General features: G+C 42.6%; 1 protein-coding gene across 1 annotated transcript in view; it reads right to left on the minus strand.

Moving 5' to 3' along the window:
- Positions 1–25,803, minus strand: part of CPVL (carboxypeptidase vitellogenic like) — a gene marked incomplete at both ends in the record, with an annotated part of 118,657 nt that overhangs the window by 28,428 nt on the left and 64,426 nt on the right. Inside the window, one exon of the mRNA XM_080701991.1 lies at positions 4,402–4,584. Coding sequence (XP_080558117.1) covers positions 4,402–4,584 — 183 coding nt within the window. The remainder of the gene's footprint in view (positions 1–4,401; positions 4,585–25,803) is intronic.

The following is a 25,803-nucleotide window of genomic DNA, read 5'->3' on the forward strand; positions in this document are numbered from 1 at the left end:
GCTAAATAACATGTTAGAAATCACAGTAGATACAAATAGGAAGCTCGATGAAAGTCAGTAGGAAATATCAAAACAAACATGGAGAGAGAAGGGGAGGGAAATCAAGCTCTAATAAATAAAATGAAAAGCTCTAACTCTCATAGCACAGAAGAAGAGGAAGGAGGGGGGTATACAAGCAAAGAGCAAGAGATAAAGACTGAGAAGTTTCCAAATGTAACAAAAGACCTCAAGCCAGTTTCAAGAAGCCCAAGAAAACCGAGCAGGGCATGCACACATATTCACACCATGTAAATACAGCCAAATTTTTGGAAAACCAAAACCAGGAAATCTTAAAAGAAATAATCAGGCAGGAAAAAAAATCTACAAAACAAAACAGGGGTCGTGTTCAAAGGAGCAGCCATAAAACTACTGGCTGATTCATCAGAAATGCTGCCGGTCCAGGGACAACAGGGGAAACACCTTTTACATGCTGAAAGAAGAAAAAAACTGCCAAGCCAAGATTCGATTATTGGGAAACGTCCTTCACAATTAAAAGGCCACAAAAAAGACATTCTAATAAAAAGCAGCAAAGTTGTCAACAAAACATTTCTAAAATTATTACTAAAGAGATTTCTTTAGGCAAGAAATGCAAGGAAGACAGAAGAGGCACTGAAAGGGTTAATCTGTGGGTAGCAGTGACCACAGGCTGCGTCTAGTGCTATTAACACGGCCTTTCACTATGCAACCTAGATATAGAATTTACAAATTAGTACAGAAAGGAGAGTTGGTAAGAGAGATCAGTGCTCTGAGGTTCTGGGATTTGTCTGAAAAGTGGTAAAATTATTATTTCTTTTTGGTGGTACTGGGGTTCCTGGAAGCCCTTCTATCTACCTCCGGGCTACACTCCCTAACCTATTTTTACATTTTTTATTTGGAAACAGGGTCTTCTAAGCCAGCGCGTGCGGCTGGCTTTGAACCTGCGCGATTCTCCTGTTTCTGCCTCCCAAGCGCGGGATTCCAAGCGTGCGCCACCACGCCCGGCTTGAAAAGTGACAAAATTCTAAATCATGTTAGGCTTAAGTGAACCTAGATTTTATAGTGTACTTTGTAGTACCATCACTAAACAAGATTACAAGAACCGATAGCTAGCAAGTTTCTAGATGAGAAAAAAATGAAGTGATACAAAACACTTGAGAAATACTAAAGAATGCAACAGAGAAAAAGGAAAGGAATTAAAGGCAAAATGAAGTGATATATGCACACCCATGTTTATAGCAGTTCAGCTCACAAGGGCCGAACTACAGAAGCAACCGAGGTCTAAATTAACTCAGCCATAAAGAAGAACGGAATAGGTCATTTGCAGGAAAATGCATGGGGGATTGGAGAAGGTGAAGGAGAAGGTCAAGTGTCAGAAGGTGAAGGGTCAGAAGGTGAACAAGGAGAGAGGCCAGTAGAAGGGGACTTGGGCAGGGAGGCGAGGAGGAAAGGGCAGAATCGATGGGGAAAAGAGTTCAAACAATCCTAAGTACATTTGCGAAGATATTGATACCAATTTCAATATTATGAAGGAGGGGAGAGCGCAGGGGAGGACCCAGAGAGTAACATGCTGGGTGCTGTGTGATTGGATGTTTCTATCCCACTAAACCTCCATATGATATGTGGTTACAAGGCACCAATAAAAACACATGTTTTTAAAAAAGAAAAGCAGGGTGTGGTAACACATGCTGTAATCCTAGTACTTGGGAGGTTGAGACAGGAGGATCTTAGGTTCATGGCCAGCCTCAAAGATTTAGCAAGGCCCTCCACAACTTAGTAAAAAAGGTGTTTCAAAATAAAATATAAGATAGGGCTGGGAGTGTAGCTCAGAGGTAAAATGTCCCTGGGATTAATCTCTAGTATCATATGCACACAAAAAAAGAAAAGAAACAAAGGAAGAAAAGAAGGGAAGGAGGGAGGGAGGGAGGAAGGAAGGAAGGAAATGGTGAATGGAAAAATATGTATGCCTCTACCATTTTTACTCCATTAAGATGTATGACTACAATGCACCAATAAAAAAAATTCAAAGAAAAAAAGGAAACAATAAAATGTACTTAGGAGTCTGAGACAAGTGAGTCTCAAATTTGAGACCAGCCTCAGCAATTTAGCCAGACTCTTAGCAGCCTAGTGAGATTATGAATCAAAACAAAAATTAAAAACAATAAAACAGGCTAAATAAAGAATGTAGGAAGCCTGTTGTGATGGTGCACGCTTGTAATCCCAGTACTTGGGAGGTTGGGACAGGAAGATCACAGGTTCGTGGCCAGCCTCAGATACTTAGTGAGGCCCTCCAAAACTTAGTGAGACTCTGTTTCAAAATAAAGAATAAAAAATAGGGCTGAGGATGTAGCTCGAAGGTAGAATGGCCCTGGTTTCAATTCCCAGTGCCAAAAAAAAAAAAAAAAAATATTGGCAGAAAAATTAAAAAATGATATGCCACTTCCATTTTACATTATTTTCAAAAGAAAGCTGGCATAGTTGTACTATTAACAAATTAAGCTTTAAAGACAAGAAGCATTACTAACAAATAAAACATTTTTCACAAAAATAATATATTTAATACTAGGAAGGTATAGCATGTCTATAGTCATATTCAGCTAACTACATAAAATAAAATAACAATAGATGTAAGAGGAAAAGTAGAAAAATCTTTAATAGTAGTGGAAAATTTCTAACAGATTTCTCTTATTAACTTATGGGACCAGCAGAAAAAAAGAAAAAGAAAAGAAATTAAAAAATGAACAAAAAACTTGTTAGAAATAGTCCTAATTGACATATAAAACATTACAACCAACAATTGCAGAATACGTGTTCTTTATAAGTATACAAAGGACATTTGGCAAAAATTACCCCATTGGGGACCACAAAGGAAATTTTAAATGATTGAAGTTATAAAGAATATATTTCTGACCACAAAGCTGTACTGCTATGTTTCATTATGCCTGAAATAAATGCAAGAATAGAAGACAGAAAATGTTTGGAAATTAGCAATATACTCTAAAATAATCCATTGATCAAAGGGGAGAAAACACAATAGAAACTGCAAATATTTTAAGACTAAATTATAATGAAACTATGACAAATTTTAGAGTACACTTAAGGCTAGGCATAAGAAACTCATCACAATGAGTGTATATTAGCAATGAAAAAAAGCTTAAAATTCATCTTCTAAATATCTATAAAAGCTTAAAAAAGAATAATAAATCACACAGAAGGAAAATAATAGTAAGAAGACAACAGAATAAACGCACAAATTAATTAAACAGAAAATAAATGTCAGGCGTAGCGGCAAATGCCTGCAATCCTGGCACTTGGGAGGCTGAGGCGGGAGGATCTCGGGTTTGTGGGCAGCTTCAGCAGCTTTCGAGGTCCTCCACAAGTGAGCGAGACCCTGTTTCAAAGTAAAAAGTAAAAAGAGGGCTGGGGGTGTAGCTCAGAGATAGAACACCCCTGTATTAATTACTGGTACTACTCACTCCCCATAAAAGGAAAGAAAGCAAAAACACAATAGAAAAAATCAACAAAGATAGAAATTGGAGCTTCAAAATTATATATATATATATATATATATATATATATATATATATATATATATATATATATATGTATTTAACTATAAATAGTAAGTATGTTGAATACTGAGGCAAAAGAGGCACACAATATTGCCACAGACGTAGAGATAATAAATTAGAGTAGGATGGTGCTACAAAAGCAACATTATGCCAATGAACTTGAAGTTTTAGATGAAATAAGAGAAATTCCTGAAAATGTCCAACCTACGAAAACGGATACAAGAAGAAACAGAGAGGGTGATTGATCCCATGTCTTTTGTAGAATCCGTAATTTTAAAACTTTCCTTGAAGAACCTGTCCAGCCCAGATGGCTTCACCAATGACTTATCCTAATACGTGAAGATATTATTCAAGAAACCGAAAAGAGACAGAGGAGCCCAGATTCCAAAACTGGAAAAGGACATTATGAGGAAAGAAAGTTAACATCTGATCCCTGATGTGGAGGTCACATTAGTGGTATCAGCTAGAGAGATTGTTGTCCTAGGAACCCTTATGTAAAATAAAAATATGGCCACGTACCTGCTAGAGGGGATTATGTTGACCCATCTTCGAGTAACTTGCAAAAGTTCACTTTATACTCTCTCTAATCAGCCATCTTGTCCTGACTATGGTCTTTTTCATGACCTCTTCATGTCTTGAGCCAGGTCTAAACTTCAGTCTACTCGGAGTCAAGTCCTGTGGACTTTTCTATGACCTTAGATGACCCCTCTCCGGGGGAAGTAGGACCATCACCCGTGACTTAGGGTATTCAGGGTTCATTCTCCATTAACCATCCCATTTCCATGACCTGCGCGCTCCCCGCAGACTCCCATACCTGATGGAAGTCGCCCACTTGCCGGACGTAACCAGCCACTTCCTCGTCAGATTTAAAGATTTTCCAAACCCTTCTTTCTGTGTTCTTGTACTTATGGAATCCCTTCCAGTCCATGGCCATCAAGGAGCGTTCTGACAGGGAAGCAGCCACGATGATGTCCAGCTGGCCGTTGTAGAGCAGAACCTGGAATGAGATGGAGCCATCAGCCCCTGCAGCCCTCAGAAGGCGAGGCTGGTGAGCCCATCGAGGTAGAGGGGGGAGCCAGTGAGAGAGGACAGGGATCGAGGTCCTCGGAAGCAGTGCTCAAAGAGGCCAGCCCTGCACATCGGAGGGTCATTTCCCTCTGGGGAGCCACACAGACAACCTATAATAACCCCAAGCCCCATCTCAAATATTGCCTTCTTCCAGAAGTCTGATTCTTCATGGTGATCTGCAAAAGGCTTCTCTTGGTTGCAAAAATGTGTGGGCTATATTACCTGGGGAGGTAAGATTATCTATCTATTATCTATCATCTTTTTTTATTTTGTATTGGTGCATTGTAGTCATATGTCTTAATGGAGTACAGGATGGTAGAGACATACATGCACATATCACTCATTTAGCCCTTCCCCAATTCCCTCCCCATTCCCTCCCCCTCCCTCCTTCTCATGTTTGTCTTAGTGATTGACTTTGATATGTCTGTGAATGTACATTATGTACATTAGGGAATTTCCTTCTCCCCCCTCCCGTCCCCCTCAGTTAGGTCACCTCATTTGCTCATCTATGGTTTCTCCTCCTTCATATGGAGTTTCTCCTAGGACCTATTTTCCCCCTAGCTCACACCTATTAGGGATAGCATCTGCTTTTTTACTTTTAGTGACCGACTAATCTCACTTGGCATAATGTTCTCTGGTTCCAATTCCCCACAAATGATGTGATTTTGTTCTTCTCTATGGCTGTGTAAAATTCCATTGCGTACATATCCCATAGTTTTATAATCTATTCATCTGTTGATGGACATCTTGGCTGGCTCCACAGTTGGGCAATTGTGAACTGTGCAGCTATGAACATAGATACGCGTGCATTAGTTTGGTAGTTTGGTTTCCATTCTTTTGGGTAAATACCCAGAAGTGGTATTGCTGGATCATATGGTAGGTTTGCTCCCATTATTCTGAGGATCCTCCATACTGTTTTCCAATTTGCATAAAAGACTTCAAAGTATTGAAAGAAAGCCTTTGGCCCAGCAATCCCAATTTGTGGTGGGTGTTCTGTGAAAATAAGCCCCGGGATTTAAAGTTTATATGACCATAATCACTGAGTCTCATTATAGTTGAGAACTCAAAACACAATCTGAAAGTCCTGTAATTGGTGAGCAGTTAAATACACGGTCATCCAGTAATTCTACGGGACACTGTGAAGTCATTTAAAGGGTTTGAGGTGTATAGTGGTACATGCCTGTAATCCTACTATGATCTCACAGGTTCAAGGCCAGGGTCAGCAACTTAGTAGACCCTGTTTCAAAAAGAATGAAAGTGCTGGGGTGTATCAATCAACAAATAAGTGAATGAAAGAATAAATAAATAAAATGAATGAACCAGGTCATAAAGCGGGAGATGCTTATCATTCAGCGTTAGGTGTGAAAGCTGAAAGTTAGATATAAGGTATCTCACAGTCACGAGTATAAAATAGGTATACACATTCACACATATGGAATAAAAAGTTTGGAAAAATACAGTTGATTAAATGGTAGAAATCTGCCGGGCGTGGTGGCGCACACTTGTAATCCCCCGGCTTGGGAGGCAGAGACGGGAGGATCGTGCTGGTTCAGAGCCAGCCTTGCTGGCTTAAGAGACCCTTTTTCCAAATAAAAAAAGTATAAAATAGGTCTGGGAGTGTAGCCTGGAATTAGAAGGGCTTCCAGGAACCCCAGTACCACCAATAAATAAATAAATAAATAAATAAATAAATAAATGGTAGAAATCTGAGTCATTTTCCCCCTTTGTTTCCTAATCTTTTTACACTTTTTTTTTTGGTGGTGGTACTGGGGTTCCTGGAAGCCCTTCTACCTCCGGGCTACACTCCCAGACCTATTTTATACTTTTTTATTTGGAAACAGGGTCTCTTTAAGCCAGTGAGGCTGCCTTTGAACCTGCGTGATCCTCCTGTCTCCGCCTCTCAAGCGCGGGGATTACAAGCATGCACTACCATGCCCGGCTTTTTACACTATTTTATGCAACAAATACAACATAAGTTTTCATAAAGCGTTGCCACTCTCGCCAGCAAAGAGGTTTTCCTCCACTCTATTGGACTCTGATTATCCAGAGGCTTTGATTTGGTCTGAGTGGCATCTTTTGGTCAAATCCTCCAATTGGATATCATGTGTTTCAGCACCTGTTTTCATCTCTACCTTCATGGGGCAGGCTTCTTAAAAGGCTTAAACATAATTAAAAAGCCCAGGACTTTTACACACTTTAAATTCTCCAGCAGCGGCAGACAGGAATCAGAAGATGAAATAACCTTGGGCCTCCATGGCAGAAGCATGAGGCCTTTCCTGCGCCTTGATCACCATTGCCATCCCCACTCTCCTGTACAGAACCCAGAGGAAAAAACCTTGATGGAGTTACAGCCTTAAAAAAAAAAACTACAGAAATAAAATATCGGCATTATTTACATGAAAAAATTACCTCAAAGACTTTGAGCACTTATGGCCTATGCAAAGCCACCTACAGAGACTTTGGCCAGCAGTATGGAAGCAATTATATATGACAGGTACCAGGGAATGGGGCTTAGGGCCTTCACCACTCCAGGAGGGCCTGATTATAGCTGATTAACAAAGATACTCTTGTGTAAAGTAGTTCTCCTTTGAGAATTCTATGGAAAGATGCTGATAAATTAGCAAATACACAAGAGGATCTACTGACTTTTTCTGTGTGTGTATTCGTGTATGTGAGTGGTACTGGGGATTCAGCTCAAGGGCATTCTAACTCCGAGCTATAGCCCCAGCCCCTTTTTAGTTTTTATTTTATTTTATTTATTTTTTCTTTTTTTTGGGTAGTTCTAATTTAATTTATTTATTTTTTGGTATTTATTTATTTATTTATTTATTTTTCTCTTTTAACAATTTTTTATTGAACATACATAGTATACATTTAAACTATATTTGGTGCCCTCTCCCCCCGCCCCCATTTTCCCTTCCCCCCTCCCGCCAATGGTTGTCCAGGTTAACCATGTCTTATTCATAATTTTACACATGCTCAGGTGTAGACCCTCATTAATCAAGATCCGCCTTCCTCCTCTCCTATCTTTCCATTCAAACTTAGCTAGTATTTCCCCTCTAATATCTGGAGTCCCACTGGTATCCTTTGTGTTTCCTAGTTTGGGCATATTAGAGGAAACGTGTATCTTCTCCTTCTGTGCTTGGCTGATCTCACTTAACATAATGTTCTCCAGGGCTTTCCATCTTCTTGCAAATGATATAATTTTGTTTTTCTAGTTTTTATTTTAAAACAAGGTTTTACTAGGTTGCTGAGAGTCTTCCTAAGTGGCTGAGGCTGGTCTTGAATTTACAATCCTCCTGTCTCAGCCTCGCAAGTATTGGGATTACGGGCATGCACCACCACGCCCAGCTGCGTCTATTTATTCTTGCTGTCCTTGGTCGCTATCTACTGCTTGCATCTTTCCCCAAGTATCTCTTGCAGCTACCCTTGCTATCATCACTATGCTTAGAGGTCAATGTGAATTTTCTTTTATTCTTACGCGACTAGAGCAAAATCCAGATTACAGGGGAAAAAAAGGGCTGATATTCACAGTATTAGAGTAGATGTTAACAGCACTGAAATGAAACCCACCCCTGAGCTCTTTCACATTTCATTCAATACTCATCTCAAACAAGAGCGCCGACTCTGAATAACAAGCTTGGCGAGGAACCAAACTGTAACCTTGCATCTGCAAACTGGACTAAGCCCATTTTTTTGGCCAATGGAAATCCTTCGCAAAGCAAGCAGAACATTTTTGGCATCTAAAGGGCACATAAGTCAAATACAGAAAGAAAATCAGACTAACGATTGCAATGGCCCATCTTGGTTATTAACTAGTCTGTACTAGCGATGCTGAGCAAGTCAGTGAAGCACACGCCGGGGGTGTCTGTGAGGGTGTCTCCAGAGATGGCACGTGCGTCAGCAAACTGGGAAGACCCGTCTTGGACATGAGTGGCACTATCCCAAAGGCTGGGAATGAAATGGAGCAAAAGGGCAGAAGGAGAAAGCTGCACACATTTGTTGGTGGCTGTGTTCCTGCCTCTGCTATCGCTCAGGCTCATCAGACACCAGATTCTTCAGTCTCTGAACAAGGATTTGGAATAGTGACTCTCCGGGGGCTCCCAGGCCGTCAGCCTGGGGCTGTGACTGAGTCCAGCTTCTTAGACTGAGTGGTTACTGGTTTCTCCAGCCTGCAGAAACCATTGTGGGACTGTTCAGCCTTTCATAGTGTGAGCCACTCTGCTAAGTCCACGCTTGGAATTGTATGCATCCTATTGGCCTTGCCTCCCTGGAGAAGCCTGGTTGATGAAGCCATTTAGACCTGGCATTAAAGGCAGCCAACATTCAATATAACAATCCCAGTGCTTTTATATTTAAATAATGTCATATATACTGCCTTAAGCCCTCAATGGCAGTGCGTACCTCTGGACTGCACGAGGGGGTGAGAGATCCCAGGATCCAGTGTCTGTGAGCTGAGAAGCCAGGGATACACTGGTGATGTGGTCCAAAAACCCAGGATGCATGCTGGTCCTGAGAGTCAGAGAAGTTCTAGGGCAGCAGCTAAACCCAGCCTGTTGGCTGATTGGTGTTGGCTGATTGTAAAGGATGTACACACGCTCACTCCTCTTCTCCCCTGGACCAACTCTGACAGTTTGCTCAGGACTGAGGAATTTCCCAGCATGCATGCTTCGCAGTGCAAACACTGGGGACAGTCTGGGGCAAACCTGCCCCTGAGGCTTCTGGTATTTTAAGCAACAAGGTCAAAAGAGAGAGGAGAGGAGACAGAAATGACTGCAGCTTTTAGCTATACTTCCCTTGTCAGGAGAGATTTGAACAAAAATACGGAGCAAGGAAGGGCTGGTTGGAGCTGGTTTCCAGCAGCATACCCGGCAGTGCCCCAGTATGCCCTTCCCCCACCTCCCCTTCTGCTCAGCTGTGGGGATTCTGTCCAGGAGCAAAGGCATTCCTTTTACAGACTTTCTCCTTAGAGGACTAGCTGGTAAGTCCATTGAAATTGATGGTTATGTGATGACACAGAAAAATGCTTATCCTATGAAAATAGTCAATGCAGACCTGCAACGCTACTCATGTGTACTCCATAATCACTATATTTAAAATACATATTTCAAATTTGGGGGAAACATCAAAATCCTGACAGTTAAAGTAGCTAAAGTATGCTTGGTTTGCTTTCGCTAGATTATTGTCTTTCTTTGTTAATGTGGTCAGAATGCTTTGACAATGAAAAAGCAAACCAACAATGATGACACAAGATGGATCTTTTGAGAGGACTAACTTGGACTCACTCAGATACTACCAGCTGTCAATTTTTCATGACAACTGGGTAAAGAGGTTAACTTTAATTCATAGACAATCTTAAAAAGCTCATTCCATAATTCAAGCATTTATGAAAGATGGCATTAGGTGATTTGGATTACAAGCACCTTTTTCTTTTGTCACAAAAGAGATGAGAAAAGAATTTTTATTTTATTTTCTTCAACTCTTCAAAGTGCTTTTGTGAAAATATGGCTTTATCCTCACAGTTCTCTGTTAAAGAGTGACCACCAGAGAAGATTACTCAGACTTAGTTTAAGCCGAATAGAAAGTCTTTATTAAGCGGGGCGTGGTGGCACATGCTTGTAATCCCAGCATTCAGGAGGCTGAGAACAGGAGGATCACAGTTCGTGGACAGCCTCAGCTACTTAGTGAGGCCCTTTGCAACTCAGTGAGACCCTGTTTCAAAATAAAGAATAAAAAATAGGGCTGCGGGTGTAGCTCAGAGGGCATGTGATGTAGCTCAGAGGTAGAATGCCCCTGGGTTCTATCCCTAGTACCAAAATTAATAAATAAATTATTTATTAGCCGGCTGGTGACTACGCTGCAGGGTGTTTAGTCCTGAGTGCAGCCCTGAGCCATTTCTCAGGGCTCCTTATATACATCAGAATCACAGGCTCAGGAGTAAAGAGTTTAGGTTCTCCCAGATATGGACAACTCCCAACAGTTCCTTTTAGTGGGTGCGCCAGTCAAGCAGAAAGTACAGAAACCAGGAACAGCATGGTGCAGGAACTCAACAGCCCATGTCAGTCTCTTCTGTTCACCTTTTGATTGGTTTAAGAATAGAAAGTTCCTAACAGCCCTTGTTTCTCTGCAGGTGCGAGCTAAGCAGGAGTTACAGAAGCCAAAAAGACAGTTACACGTGACTAGCAAGGCACCTGGTGACGAACTTTAGTTCTCAGGCTAATAAACATTAGTGCCTTGGGTCGCCTAGGGTGACATCATGGCGTTACTGCAGCTAAGGCCCAGGCTTACTTTATCACACCTCCATGGGTCTCACTACCCACCTCCACTCTGCTATCAAGGAAACTTTGATACTGGGAGATGCCAGAAATGAGTCCTACATCCCAGAGTTCCAAACTCCTACCTAGAAAAAGGCTCAATCTCTTCAAACCCAGCAGCATTTATTGGCTCCTCACAACTAAATGTTTTGTGCCGCCCCAAGTCTCTAGACACGTTTTGAGTTGAGACACAGTTCCTATCCCTAGTTCAGCGATGATCTCTGTGTGTCCAACTCTGTTGATATTTCTGCCATTTTTTCATTTTGGTTTTGTCAACAAGGACTTGTGCAAGAGCATTATTTGGCTATAGAAGCTCATGCCTGCTGGAGAAAGTGGCCCTCTTTAAGCACCTCGGAACACGTCAGCACTTTGAGGACAGGGACTCTCAGTGCTTGCTCTACCCCCAGCGCTTGGCTAGCGCCTGATACCCCATAAATTCTGTTGACAATTGCAAGTAGAGATTATCGTTAAATGCCACGCAGGATCATCTGCTGGTTTTGTGTGTCCAGGTCTACTCTCCTTCTTCCAGTAGTTACACTTCAGGCCATCCTGCCCTCAATGGGTACAGTCCCAGTGGGTACTGTCAATAATGGTGTCCTGCTTTTTATGTGTGAAGGATGGACATGTGGTGTGATCTATGACAGGATACTCGAGTGCTCTTTCTCTAGAAAGCAGACAGGTGTTATTTATTCCATCGCGGGCACAAGGAGGCAAAGATGCAGGGAGGTGAGCCAGTATACCCATGACCACCCAACAGGTGACAGGGATTCAGGCTTGCATCTGCAGGAGTCCATGTGTGTGTTCTGAACTCTCTTGCCTAAGCTCGCTAAAAGAATACATGACAATTGCTACTACTTCTTTTTCTCCTTCTTCATATTATTATACTGCTATTATTATTTATAATTATTTTGGTATTGGGGATAGAACCCAAGGATGTTCTACCTCTGAGCCGCACCCTCAATCCATTTTATTTTTGAAACAGAGTCTCATTAAATTGCTGAGGGTAGCCTTGGACCTATGATCCTCCTGTCTCAGCCTCCCAATGTATAATCCCACCTAATCCTGCCCTGCCCGGCCTATTTAGTCTATATTTACATCCACAAGGGGCAAGCCTAATGGTAAAAGTACCTTTTTGGCATGAAGACAGTGCAATGATTTTGATTTAGAATGTTTCCCTAGCCTACATGGAAATAAGGCAGCAATGTTGGAAGCAGGGCTTGGCTGCTAGGAAGGGGTCCCTGGGTGTGTGGCCTTTGGGAGTGTATAAAGTCCTTCTCCCTCCCCACTGTCTTTCTTGCTTCTGGCCTCTGTGATGTGAGAATGTAGCTTGTGTTTTCCTATTCTCTGCTTTCTGCCACCATTCCCTGAACTTCACAGACCCAGTCTGACATGAACTGAATTGGAATTTACAAAAACTGTGAGCAAATAAAATACTCCTTCCTCTAAGCTACGTGGTCAGTGTTTTTGACCACAGCAATAAGAATGGAGATGGAGACAGATTCTTACTTCTAGTCTAGAGCACAGGCTCGGGCTAGGTTTGACTCCTACCTTTACCACTACCTAGCAGGGTTATCTTGATTAAGTTAGCCCATCCAAACTGAGCGTGGCAGCTCATGACTGCAATCCTAGTACTTGGGAGGTTGAGCCCAGAGGATTAGAGACTTTTGGCCAGCCTCAGAAATTTAGAGAGGCCCTCAGGAACTTAGTGAGATCCTGTTTTAAAATAAAATAGGGCTGGGGTTGTAGCTCTGGTGTAGAATGCCTCAGGGTTCAATTCTCTAGACACACACACACACACACACACACACACACACACGCACACGCACACGCACACTCACACACAGGAGGAGAAGGATAAGTAAAAAGAAAAATATTTATGAATCAACACAACTATTCTCTGTGTGTGTGTTGAACCCAAGCTACAACCCCAGCCCAATTTTGTTTTGAAACAGGGCCTCACTAAATTGCTAAGGCTGTCTTAAAATCTGTGATCCTCCTGTCTCAGCCTTCCAAGTACTGGGATTACAGGCACATGTCCCCACACCCAGCTCAGAATTATATGTCATGATGTACGTAAAGCCCTCAGCATCTCAGGCACAGAGTAAACAGGAGTAAACAAATACTATGATGATGATACTATTATCACCACATTTGAAGCAAGATAAAATACATAATAGCACAACAATTTATTCAATGTAAACACTACCTGTGGATTTGATCTGTGATTTAGGATCTAGGACTTAGAATTCTAACAGGGTCACATTGTGTCATCTCTGATATAGCAACCGCAGAGACTTATACAGGCTGAGTAAAGCTTGCAGACAGAACTCTTCAACCCTATCCTTTCTGAGCAATCTCAGATACTTATCTATACACTCTGAGCATACTAGAGCTCTTGGGACAGTCAAATAGGATATGAGACATTATTTTTAAAAACCCAGGGGTGGTGGTGCACGCTTGTATTCCCTGTGCTTGGGAGGCAGAGACAGGAGGATCCCAGTTCACAGCCAGCCCCAGCTACTTAGTGAGGCCCTTTGCAACTCAGCGAGACCCTGTTTCAAATAAAGAATAAAAAATAGGGCTGGCCGGGAGTGGTGGCGCACACTTGTAATCCCCGCGCTTGGGAGGCTGAGACAGGAGGATCGCACGGGTTTGAAGCCAGACTCAGCTACTTAGTGAGGCTCTCAGCAACTTAGTGAGACCCTGTTTCCAAATAAAATATAAAAAAGGTCTGGGAGTATAGCCCGGAGGTAGAAAGCCTCTGGGTTCCTCCCCCAGTACCAAAAAAAAAAAAAAAAAAATAGGGCCGGGGTGTAGCTTAGAGGTAGAATTCCCCTGGGTTCTATCCCCAGTACTGAAAAAAAAAAAAAAAAAAAGAATATAGCCTGAAGAATAGGCTTTGACTAATGTCTTTGTAAACTAAAAATAGATACCTGTACAGTAGTGCAGAGGTCTTAAATCAGCTGCCTGAGATCTGCATGCAGGTACAGATATGTTCTTTTATTCATTATTGTTGCTTTTTATTTAGATGTCAGTACTATGCATTGACTGTCTCTCTCATATGTTCCGATGTTTAAACCTTCACCCCCAGTACAATGATAACAGGAAGCAGGTACTTTGGGAGGGCGGCTGGCTCACGAAGAAGCAGCCCTTATGAGAGGGATTCTTAGTCTTATATGAAGGATTGCAGAGCGCTCCCAGTGCTTTTTTCCGCCACACAAGATCTCATCCGCCTAGAACCCTCGCCAGAGGTGACCACGCTGCACGCTGCCCGCCCATGTCTGCCCTCCAGAAGTGTGAGAGATTCTCTTGTGTATAAGCATCTGGTCTGTGGTGCCCTGTTACAGGATCTCAAGCCAAAACAGCCCACCTTACACACTGGAGGCCTGGCCATGCCCGCCCCGCCCCGCAGACACTGTGCCCCAGGCACGGCCGCCCGACCCTCGCGTCTGTACACACAGCGGCCTGGGCACCTTCACTTATTCACAACTCTGCCACGGGAATAAGAAAGATTGGCTGGTCCCAGGGCACCGCTTCACAGCTATTTCATTTCCTGTCTGGACTCAGGAGCACCCAGTGTCACTTCCATCTGAGAGGAGAGGGAAGTGGCGTTTGAGTTGGGAAGAGTGGACACTCACTTAGCTGTGGAGTGTGTTTGGTGTTTATTAACTTGTTTAATCCACTCACATGAAATCTCTACTTATTCAACAGACATAAATTTGTGAGAATCTGAGGACAAAGCACCCTGGGAACAGATAAGAAAAGTGACCTTTGACCTCCTAAGGTGGCACAATTTTAAAACCGTTTGGAGGACAGTGACCAGTCAGGAGAGGCAAATCTCTGTCATTTTAGGAGGCTTTCCTCGGAGGAGGGGCCAGCGAGAGGCAGTTTTATTTAAGCCATTCTAAAAAGGTGTTTGTTTGTTTGTTTGTTTATTTATTTTGTGGGTCGGGGATGGAACCCAGGGGCATTCAACCTCCAAGCTACACCTCCTGCCCTATTTTTTATTTTGAAACAGGGTCTCACTGAATTGCAGAAGGCCTCACTAAGTATCTGAGGCTGTCCACGAACCGTGATCCTCTGGTCTCAGCCTCCCAAATGCTGGCATTACAAGTGGGTGCCACGATGCCTGGAAAAAGGTACTTGTTTTAACAACTTGAGCCCAAAATGGTTCAGGTTCTAGATGTAAACAAATCAGCAGTTTATTCACGGATTTAATTCTTTTGGCAAGAAAACCTTTCCCTGTATAGACCTAAGAAACAGAGGCATGCTTTCTATCTCTGAGATATATCCTGAGCCCTGTTTTACTTTTTTATTTGAAGCAGGGTCTCTCTAGGTTGCTGAGAGCCTCAGTAAGTTACTGAGGCTGGCACTGAACTTGAGATTCTCCTGTCTCAGCCTCCCAAGGTACTGGGGTTATAGCATGCACCACCATGCTGGTAATGTTTCTACTATTTCCATGTAGAAAGAAAGCAACTGAATGCATTCATACTTGCAGAAAATTATTCAGCAGACCCACCTAGAAAAAAAGACTTTATACCCTCTAAACTCAGATTTCTACTTCAAATAAGTTAAATAAGATTATCCACCTGATAACCAAAGGCGAGGGGTAGATAGATAGATAGATAGATATAGAGAGAAGTATGTTTTTAATCTAGCCCATTCATCTTGGAAGGGTTTGGGGAAGAAGTGTATATACATTTTGGTATATTCTTATTGTTATCAGATAAAAGTGCAAGAATTGAAAATAAACCATGCAAGGCTCACTTCCTGACCTAAACTTTACCTGTCTTCTTGTTGTCATTAAAAAAGAAAAAGAAACAAAACAAAAGACAGAACTTGTGCTACTGGCAGAGAACACAAGGCTTTCCCCCTTCTCCTAATGCATCAGGTCCCCTCCATCATTAGGAAAATCTCAGGATTCTCTGCAGGAGGCAGCTTCAGTCTCTCCCTACACAGGAAAGCAAAATGTGCTTTTATGACAAAGTTGGAGTTTTGCATTTTTAGATGAAAGATTTATGCTTATATTTTGGCCCTTTTACAATACATCATAATACTTTGCAGACAAAGTTATGCTCTTTCCCCGTGATCTAGTGACCTTAATCTCTAACATTTTGTGGTTTCCTGTTTGGGGAAATGATTGAACAGCAGCCTAAGCTGTTCCAGGCTGAACAGTGTTCCCAGTTGGCCTCTATCTGTCTTACTTTTGAATGTTCTCCTGTTCACTAATAAAAATTAAAAAAAAAAGATATTTTTTTAAAAAAAGAACCTTTTCCTACAGATGCTAAATCAATGAAAGTCCTACAGTGCAACCCTCCACACTTCCTCTTTTGCCTGCTTTACTTATCATTCTTCTATTAAAAACTCCAAGGGATTCAGGAGATTTTTTTTTCTGCTTGAAGCAATTAGCACAACCCACCGGTGCCTTTGCCCTGAACAGAAGAGAATTAATTTCACTAACATTCAGCTCAACAGACGATCATTCCCACAGGTTTCCCAAAAGCTCAGCAGAGAAGGACAAAGTCTAACTCAGCTGACTATAATATTTATTTCCAGATTTTCCAATCTGGAAATGTTCCAGATTGGAGATAGAGTTGTGATCCTTCCTTGCACAAAGTTTTGGGACTCGTTGCCCATGGTTTACACTTCTGATCCTGCTTCATGGCGACTTTTCAGGGACTTAGGGATGGAATACTCAGGAAGCCTGAGCTTCCAGGGACATTTGGAGAAAACTAGGGTAGAAAAGAATCCCACAACTATTGAATGAAACAGTGGTCACTTCTGTAACCACACTGTTTCTAAAAAAAAAGAGATGCCAGGAGTGGTGGAGCACACCTGAATCCCAGTACTTGGGAAGCTAAGACAGGAGGACTGTACGTTTGAAGCCAGCCTCAGCAATTTAGTGAGACTGTTTCCAAAAGGAAAAAAAATACATAGGGCTGGGATGTAGCTCAGATGTCGAACATCCCTGGATTCAATCCCTAGCAATTCAAGAAAGGGAGAGGGAGGAGGAGGAGGAGGAGGAGGAGGAGGAGGAGGAGGAGGAGGAGGAGGAGGAGGAGGAGGAGGAGGAAAGGAAGGAAAGAAGGAAGGAGTTTAAGCAAAAAGGAAGATAGGGAAAGAGGTTATGTGGGCTGAGAGTGAACACCCCACATGGCTCCCATCCCCCCACCAGCTGCTTTTGCCAAAATGAATACAAAAAATGAAAGTAGAGCAGCAAGTTTGAGTGGGTGTCCAGCGATTATACAAATAATGACTTTAGCCAAAAAATTTACTGCCGCTTTCTTGCAGCTTCATGCTAAATAATTTAGTTGCTCTTAGAAGAAAACGAGAAGCAAAGCCAACTTGAAAAGGGTCCAGAGAGCCAGCACTCAAACCCAGGGAATCTTGAGAAGTTCAACAGCACACTTAAAATGACCTTAATAATGATTCCATACACCGTTTGACCCTGGTTTGAACGGAAGAGTCCTGAGGCCCGCTCTGGGGGCTTGGCTCTACGTGTTTTAGTGTCTGTTCTCATCGCCCTCTTCCGGTCCTCTTGGTTCTCAAGAATCTCCTCGGACCATGGTCAATAACTGGGTTATGATGAACAGAGAGAATCCTGGAAGCGTCTTGCTGACACTCCTGACCCCTGCGCTAACCTCGTCAGGAGAGGCCTGTCCTGGCTGCCAGAGGTCAGCCTCAAGGACACAAAGAAGGAACATGTCCAAAGACTACAGCGTGTTCGTCAATGATATTAACTCACTAAGAGGCGGGTCAAGGGGCCAATTTCTTTCTCTTTCCACATCGCGTGTATTCAGTTAACGAGTACACATTAGCACACAACCCAGCCGCCCAGAAGCAGCCCTGCAGGACACAGGAAAAATGCTCTAATTTATAGATAGCTAAGTCAATACCAGCAATCTATACTGTCGACTACAGTGGCTCGTTGAACATTTGAGATGTGGCTAGTCCTCTCTTTGCAACTCAGTGAGACCCTGCTTAAATATAAAGAATAAAAAATAGGGCTGGGGGTGCAGCTCAGAGGTAAAATGCCTCTGGGTTCCATCTCTAGCGGTAGTCTAGTCTGTGGCTAGTCTTAATGGAGATGTACTATGAGGCTAAAACACACTTTGGATTCTGAATACATGGTACAAAGTAAAGAAGGTAAAAAACTCAATGATTTCTTAGTACTCCTTCCAATTTGATACAATATTGTATACATAATGGACAACATGGTAATAAAATTCATCTCACCTGTTGCTTTTACATTTTTAATGTGCCTCCCAGAAAATTCAGAATGACATATGTGGCTTGAGTCGTGTTTCTGTTGGATCACACTGGTGCCCCTTGGCCTGGGTATATCCTGGAAAGAACCACTCCCTTTGTCAACCATTGCCAAATGGCAGAAGTAACTTTCAAGGATTGTTGCTCTCGGCCAAGCTGTCTCTTGTCACAAAGCTGGACTGAGGTGACTCCAGAGCAGCCATTGTAGAGGAAAGAGAACGTTCCTATAGCATCGTGGATTACAGGGGAGAAGACAGGAGCTGTGGGAGGGGCCATCAACCCCACCTGCCAGCTCCCTGCACCCCAACATATGACCAGCCCTCAAGTTCAAAATAATTAGTGCTGCTGGGATTTACCAAGGACTACGAGAGGGGCAGGGATCAGGGGGAGATGACTCCCCAGCCAGATTTGCCCCAGGTGCCCCTAGAAGTCTTGATGCTGGAGAACTGCTAAGTGACCTACAGCCATTCACCTCGAGGCTCAAAAGCTCTCAAAAGGAAAGGAACCATGGAAGGGGCCGCGGGTGCTCACTGACAGCGCACGCACTGGGCAGACCACCTGCGGTCCACCTGGATTCTGGCTGCGTCCCCTTCACCCATAACACGTTTGCCTTTCAACTGGAGAAAACTCCAGTTGTCTGTGAATGAAGAATGCTTTGTCTTTCTCTTATAAGAGGGCTGAGTGTGACAGCCTGGAGACACCCATCCAGAGGGCTAGACAAGCTCCTTCCAGGAGTCTAATTCTCACCTGCCGCTGGCAGCCCAGACTCCCGCCCAGTGGGCAGCAAAGTTAACAGAGGTTTCCAATCCGGTTGATTTCATCAAGAGACAGGTGCCCGGTTGCGCAGCCAACTCCTCCTTTCCAAATTAAAAAGAGCAGGAGAAGTGGGGCTGCTGCTGTGCTCTTCAGGTTTTTATCTGCACAGGAAAACCTGGTATCGGGCAGGTGCAGGATTCTCTGCCCTGTCTCTCAATGGCTCCATTCACCAAGGCCACCTCATTAGCTTGCAACAAGGTTTGCTGGTGACTTTTTTTTTTCTCATCCAAAAACACAACTGCCTCCTGTTTGGAGAATAAAGCACCTTTTCCCTTTTCTTTCCAGAGAATGTCAAGGAGGCTCAAATGGATGGCACCAATCACTGTAATGAATACGGAGACTTTCAGGAGGCTGGAGAAAAAGACTGAATATTTGGTGTCACGAGCATCGCGGGCAGGAAAATCAAGATGGAGAGGCTCATGGCGCCTGCCCAGAGCGCTTCTTCCTGAAAGCTTCATTGAAGCTCCCAGCTTTTATCAGTTATGTGTCACCTCGGAACCCTGTGCTCCTGTGCTCACTGTGGCCCATGGACAAGACATGGAAATAATAATAATGATACTGAGGAGAGTAAGAAAATAGATGCACAGATGGGTGTGGATGGACAACTTCCACAATACAGACTGGTCAGACCCAGAGATGAAAAACTCTTCCTAGAGCCCGGAGGTTGTGACTGTGTCTTCCTTGGACAATGGGGAATGCAGGTGCCATTTTCTCTATTAAACCCGCACCAACTGCCAGTGACTTAAGTTCTCCAATATCAGACAGAAGAAGAGGAAAACGCCACAGAAAAAGCACTGGGTGCCCGGTGTGTTGGTGTACAGTTGTAAGCCTAGTACTTGGGAGGCCGAGACAGGAGGACCCCAGGTTTGCAGCCAGCCTCAGCAACTTAGTGAGGCCTTGTTTCAAAAACTTAGAAACAGCCGGGTGTGGTGGTGCACAATTGTAATCCCCGCGCTTGAGAGGCGGAGACAGAAGGATCGCGCAGGTTCGAAGCCAGCCTCGCTGGCTTAATAGACCCTGTTTCCAAATAAAAATATAAAAATAGGTCTGGGAGTGTAGCCTGGAGGTAGAAGGGTTTCCAGGAACCCCAGTATCACCAGAAAAAAAAAAAGAAAAAAAACTAAAAAACAAAATAGTTTGGGGCATGTAGCTCAGAAAAGATGCCCCTGAGTTCAATCTCTTGTACCAAAACAATAATAACAATAAAGAGAGAGAGAGAGAGAGAGGAAAGAAAGGAGAAAGGAAGGGAGGAAGGGAGGGAGGAAGAGAGTGAGCTAGTGAGACTGGGCTTAGAGTCAGGCCAAATGGCCAATAGATTAAAATGATGATAGTGATGATAATGAAGAAATAAAAACAAGAACAAAACGTGGCTTTGCATTCTCACCCTGATGGGCCCATCTGATGGTGTCGCTAACATACAGACGAAGTCAGTACCCGAGGCCCAGTATGCACATTAAATGTGAGTAGCGCTTATTATTTCCCTTATTAAAAAATTAAAAACCAAAATGTGACTCCATCTTTGCACCCCCCGGTGGATGGTGGGGACACACACTGACTCGCAGTGGTCCAGTCCTTTGGAACGTTTATGTATTCTTTTTGCATCTCGTCTGGTTATACTGTGACATAATGCATACAGATTGAGTAGGTCCTACAGCGTGGCGCTATTTATTATACAATAAGCACTACAAAATGCACCCAGAAAGGAATTTTTCCTCTAACTATCCCCCGTTTATCTTTTCAACGTAAAGTGAACTGGTGGAAATGCTTGTGTTTCGAAGCAGTTGGATTTGATAGCAACTGGGCTTAGCTATGCCTCCCGTAGCTTACTGATTGCTGGCTCCTGGAAATATTATTACCATTTGTCCTCTCTCGCCCACTCTCCAAACCATCCTTACCCTGCCAGACTTGGGTGACTCCAGAATAAATTCTACTTCTCCTGTTGTCATAAATTACAAGGTACTTTCTAATATTTGAGCACGAGGCTTTTCCATCACCACAAGAAAGCCCTTGCGAGACGATGATGGTGTTTGCCACCACACACAGCAACTTAAAACGAATCATGGGGTCAAATATATTATCAAGTGGCTTCATGAAATTAGAAAAAACAAAAATACACACTGGCTCTCACTGCAAACATTTCACCCAACACAAATTTGAACAACAAACAGGAAAAGATGTCCAAGTACGGCAAGGTCAGCTGAAATCAAGCTCCCTTAATAATTGATATTATCTCTTTTTTCTTTATTCATTGAAATGCTTAAGGATGAAAAGAAATTTAAAAGTCTGGAAAAGCATGACTTAAAGTAATTAATGCTGCTCTTACACTTGGATTATAACTGAAACAGATAAAATGAACTCTGAAGGAACTCCACAATGCACATTCATTTCTGAATGGACGCTACTTTTAATTGCCCGTAAAGTGGCACCCGGGGGACGTGGTGGCGCATGCTTGTAATCCCAGTAGTTGGGAGGCTGAGAAAGGAGGATTACGGGTTCATGGATAGCCCCAGCTACTTAGTGAGGCACTCTTCAGCTTAGTGAGAACTTGTTTCAAAATAAAAAAGAGGGCTGGGGGGTTTTGCTTGGAGGTAGAATGCCCCTGGATTCCATCCCCAGAACTGCAAATATAAATACATAAATAAGTAAATAAATAAATATGTAAGTAAATAATTTGGCACCCGCCCATCTATCAGCTAAAATGACATAAAATAAATGTTCCAAGTTGAACTTCCCTCTCCTGATCACGTTCACCGGAGTTACTTTCTCTTTTCAGAAGTTTCTCATGGAACAGTACTGAGACTGCCTCCCTCCACTGTGGCTGAGAAGAAAAGTGGTTGCATGAGCTCACAGCTAAGGAAAGCAGACTTTTTCACCGTGGTTTGAGGACCCAACTAACAGTTGACACATTAGCCCCATTTAAGTGGTACATTTTTCTTGGAATGCTAGACAGTTATCAGCTCTAGTTTCTTGGCCACTGATACCACTGACACTTAGTCATCCTCAGGATGATTAAGGAAAATGCCACGAGCAATTAGAGTGACCGCTAACATGAGTTCAAATTACTAGAAATATTTACCTTTCAAACTTCTAAGTCACATCCATTAATCAGAAACTACCGACTGTTAAATGGAGATCTTTTGATAGCCTAGGAGGAGTAAATATAGCTCTAATCACCTGGCTGTTAAGATTTCTGAAGATGTGATTAGGTGGAATTTAATGAGCTGTAGAATGATAAGTGACAGGGAAATGTAACTTTATATTTATAATTTCCTGACTAGATGAACTTTTAAGTCTAGCATAGTAAGCCCTACCCCAAAGCCACTTCACCTCTAAAAACACAAGTATGTATTATTAAGAACTAGCATTTGGCCCCCTCTAAAACTACAGTGGCCTTCCAGACAACTTTGCAATAGGAGTGACCCCAAACCCAAGGGAAACCATGGCTTTGGATTCAAATGGCCTTTGCTTAGAGAACTGTAGGTCCCATTTGTTGAAATAATGGGTTTAGACAGGAAATACCCAAAACCTGCACACATGCACCCATGTGCACAATCGTGTATACACAGTCTTTGAAAATACAGACCATATACCTTTGATGAAGGCAACAATTATTACCAGATAGAGAAAGGGAAGTCAGAAACATGTTCAGATGGGAAGGGAGAAGTGGGAAATTCCCTAACAAACATAATGTACATTCAGAGATGTATCAAAGTCAATCACTAAGCCAAACATGAGAAGGAGGAAAGGAATGGGGGTAGGAATTGGGGAAGGGCTAATTGAGTGATGTGTGCATGTGTGCCGCTACCATCTTGTACTGCATTAAGATGGATGACTGCAAGGCACCAATAAAAAATAAAAATAAAATAAAATGGAAAAATTTTTTCACAGGCCATATATGTATGTATGTATGTATATATATATTCAGCTTTTAGGAAAACAAGAACAAAAAACTGTTTTATCACTAAGAATGAAGGAACAAGAACTTCTACAAAGAGAAGTTTTAAAGCCAACAGCTCACGGGAGTGTGGGCTATGCTTCCAGGATTCTCGAGTCGCTCTGTCTTCCCATCACATTTTACTATTTTTAAAATCAGGACACATCTGCCGGGCGTGGTGGCGCACGCTTGTAATCCCTGCGCTTGGGAGGCGGAGACAGGAGGATCGCGCAGGTTCGAAGCCAGCCGCGCTGGCTTCAGAGACCCTATTTCCAAATTAAAAAAATATAAATCGGTCTAGGAATGTAGCCCAGAGGTAGAAGGGTTTCCAGGAATCCCAGTACCACACACATACATACACACACACAAAAAAAATCAGGACACATCTTTTTTTTATTTTTTATTTTTTTGTAGTCGGGATTGAGTCCAGGGGCATCCTATCTCTGAGCTACATCCCTAGCCCATTTTATATATTTTTAAAAAATTTGAAACTGCTTTTTGCTAAATTGCTGAGGCTGGCCTCAAATCTGCAATTCTTCTCTTTTAGCCTGCAAAGTGCTGGGATTATAGGCATGCGCCACATTGCCTAGCTAGGATCCAGCTTGAAATCAATATTTGAGAGAGTTTATTTCCGCTTGGTTTTGTTTTAGAAGCTGCTAAAAAGAGGACGGAAGATAGTATACACAACGTCACCAACGGTGATGAAAGCAGTGAATCATCTGTACTGATTATAATTCAGTGGAAGTTTATGGTAAAGATAGTTTATTGTATAAATGATCAGACCTTCTTTCTGCTATTCATTCCTTATTTCCTTTCCTGCCTTCCTTCCTCTCGAGTGCTATGTGCTAGTTGCCATCCTAGGTAACGCCATCCGCGCTGTTGGTGGAGTGCCACGGTCAGGTACTATTTGAAGGCTCCCCAGCTGCTTATAATGCAAATGGAGACCCGAAAGCCACAGCTGTAGTGGAAGTACACTTTAAGTACCCTGTTCTCTGCCAAGGTTTATATCACTTTGTTATCATGCCAATCATTCCATTTCTTAAAGGTTATTAAGCGTCTATTATGTGTCAGGCTCTGTCTAGACCCTGGATGTAGAATCATGAATAAGACAGGCAAGAAACTAGGAGCCCTGGAGCACACCTTTAATCCCAGTACTTGGGAGGCTGAGACAGGAGAATTGTACGTCCAAGGCCAGCCTCAGCAACTTAATGTAGTGAGATCCTGTTTCCAAATAAAAAATAAAATAGGGCTGGGAGTGTATCACAGAGATAGAATAGCCCGGGGTTTGATCCTCAGGACCAAAACAAAGAAATAAAACAAAACACTAAAACAACACCCAAAAAATCCCCACAAAACAGCTGCCCTTAAAATGCTTAATGTCTATAAGAGAAAGTGGATTTTACAGATTAGAAAATAAAAGCGATTTTCAGTTTCAAGCAATTAAAACTTTGGACTCCGAGCACACGTCAACACCACCGTCAGGGAGAGATTAAGTGTGTGATTTGGAAAGGCCAAATGGCCACCAGTGGGCACGCAGAGCCAGATGCCAAAGGTTATTCTGTCATCTGCTTTTTGAATGATGTGAAGTAGTCGGATCTCTGTGAGAGCGGACCGTCTTTCGTGTCCACCATGATGCCTCCCGATCCTGTGCAGAGCGTTGGGAGACATTCAGGGCATTGCCACACTGAGCAGCCCAAAAGTGTCCAACACGGTCAGCTAAACATCTGCAGCACGGTTATTGTTATCTGCCTTTTTATTTGTGTTATTTCTTTATTAGGAATACATTTTATCATTATTCCTTTACATGATAAAGAATGTGCTACAGCATATCTGTAAGTCTGAAAGTCCCCAGATAAACTCAACCACAAACGCACCAACCCCTTAAGGACTCCTGGGCTACCAACAAAACCCAATCTACCTGGGACACTTCCCAGTGAAGACCCTCTGTTCTCTACAGAGATGACCACTATCATGGAATCTAGTTTTATTTTATTTTGGGGGGTACTGGGAATTGAACCTAGGGGCATTGTACCCTTGAAACAGATTTTCACTAAGTTCCTGCAGCTGGCCTCGAACCTGCACTCCTCCTATCTCAGCCTCCTTTTTTTTTCCTTTTGGAAAAAAGTTTTAACATAAACCTATGTATCTCAAGTCATATATTACTGGCTTGTGCTCACTGGAGCATATTCTGTCTGCATTCTTCTGTGACATATTTTGTTCACTTCATGTTATGTTTCTAAGATTCTCCATGTTGTCACATATGTAGTTTACTAATTCTGACTGATGAAAAGTAAGAGCCCAACCATGAAACTTGGGAGGCAAAGTAGGAAAAATTCTTTGTTACCTTGGGTTGGGCATTGGTTTCTTACCAAAACCGTAAGAAATAAAGCTCAGAAACACTGGGCTTCGCTAAAGCTAAAAACTGTGGGCCTTGACGTGCATCATCAAGAAAATGAAAAAGACAACCCAGAGAATGAGAGGAAATACTCGCAAATCACATATATGAAAAGAGACTTGTTTTGGCTCATGCAAAGAACACTTACGGCTCAATAGTTAAAAGAAAAAACACTCAGTTAATACATGGGTAAAGGATTTGGACAGACATTTCTCCAAAGATATAAAAATGAACCATAAGAAGATGCTCAAAATCCCTTGTCACCAGGGAAATGCAAATCAGTATTCAGTGGGATAGCGCTTCATACTCTCTGTAGCTCTAAGGAAGGTGTCAGACGATAGCAAGGGGCGACGAGGGCTGGAGAAATGCAAACTCTCCTCCCTGCCGTTGGAGCCTTATAATGGTGAAGCTACTCTGGAAAGC

This window comes from Muscardinus avellanarius (assembly GCF_963383645.1).
Source record: "Muscardinus avellanarius genome assembly, chromosome: 9".
Classification (NCBI taxonomy): domain Eukaryota; kingdom Metazoa; phylum Chordata; class Mammalia; order Rodentia; family Gliridae; genus Muscardinus; species Muscardinus avellanarius.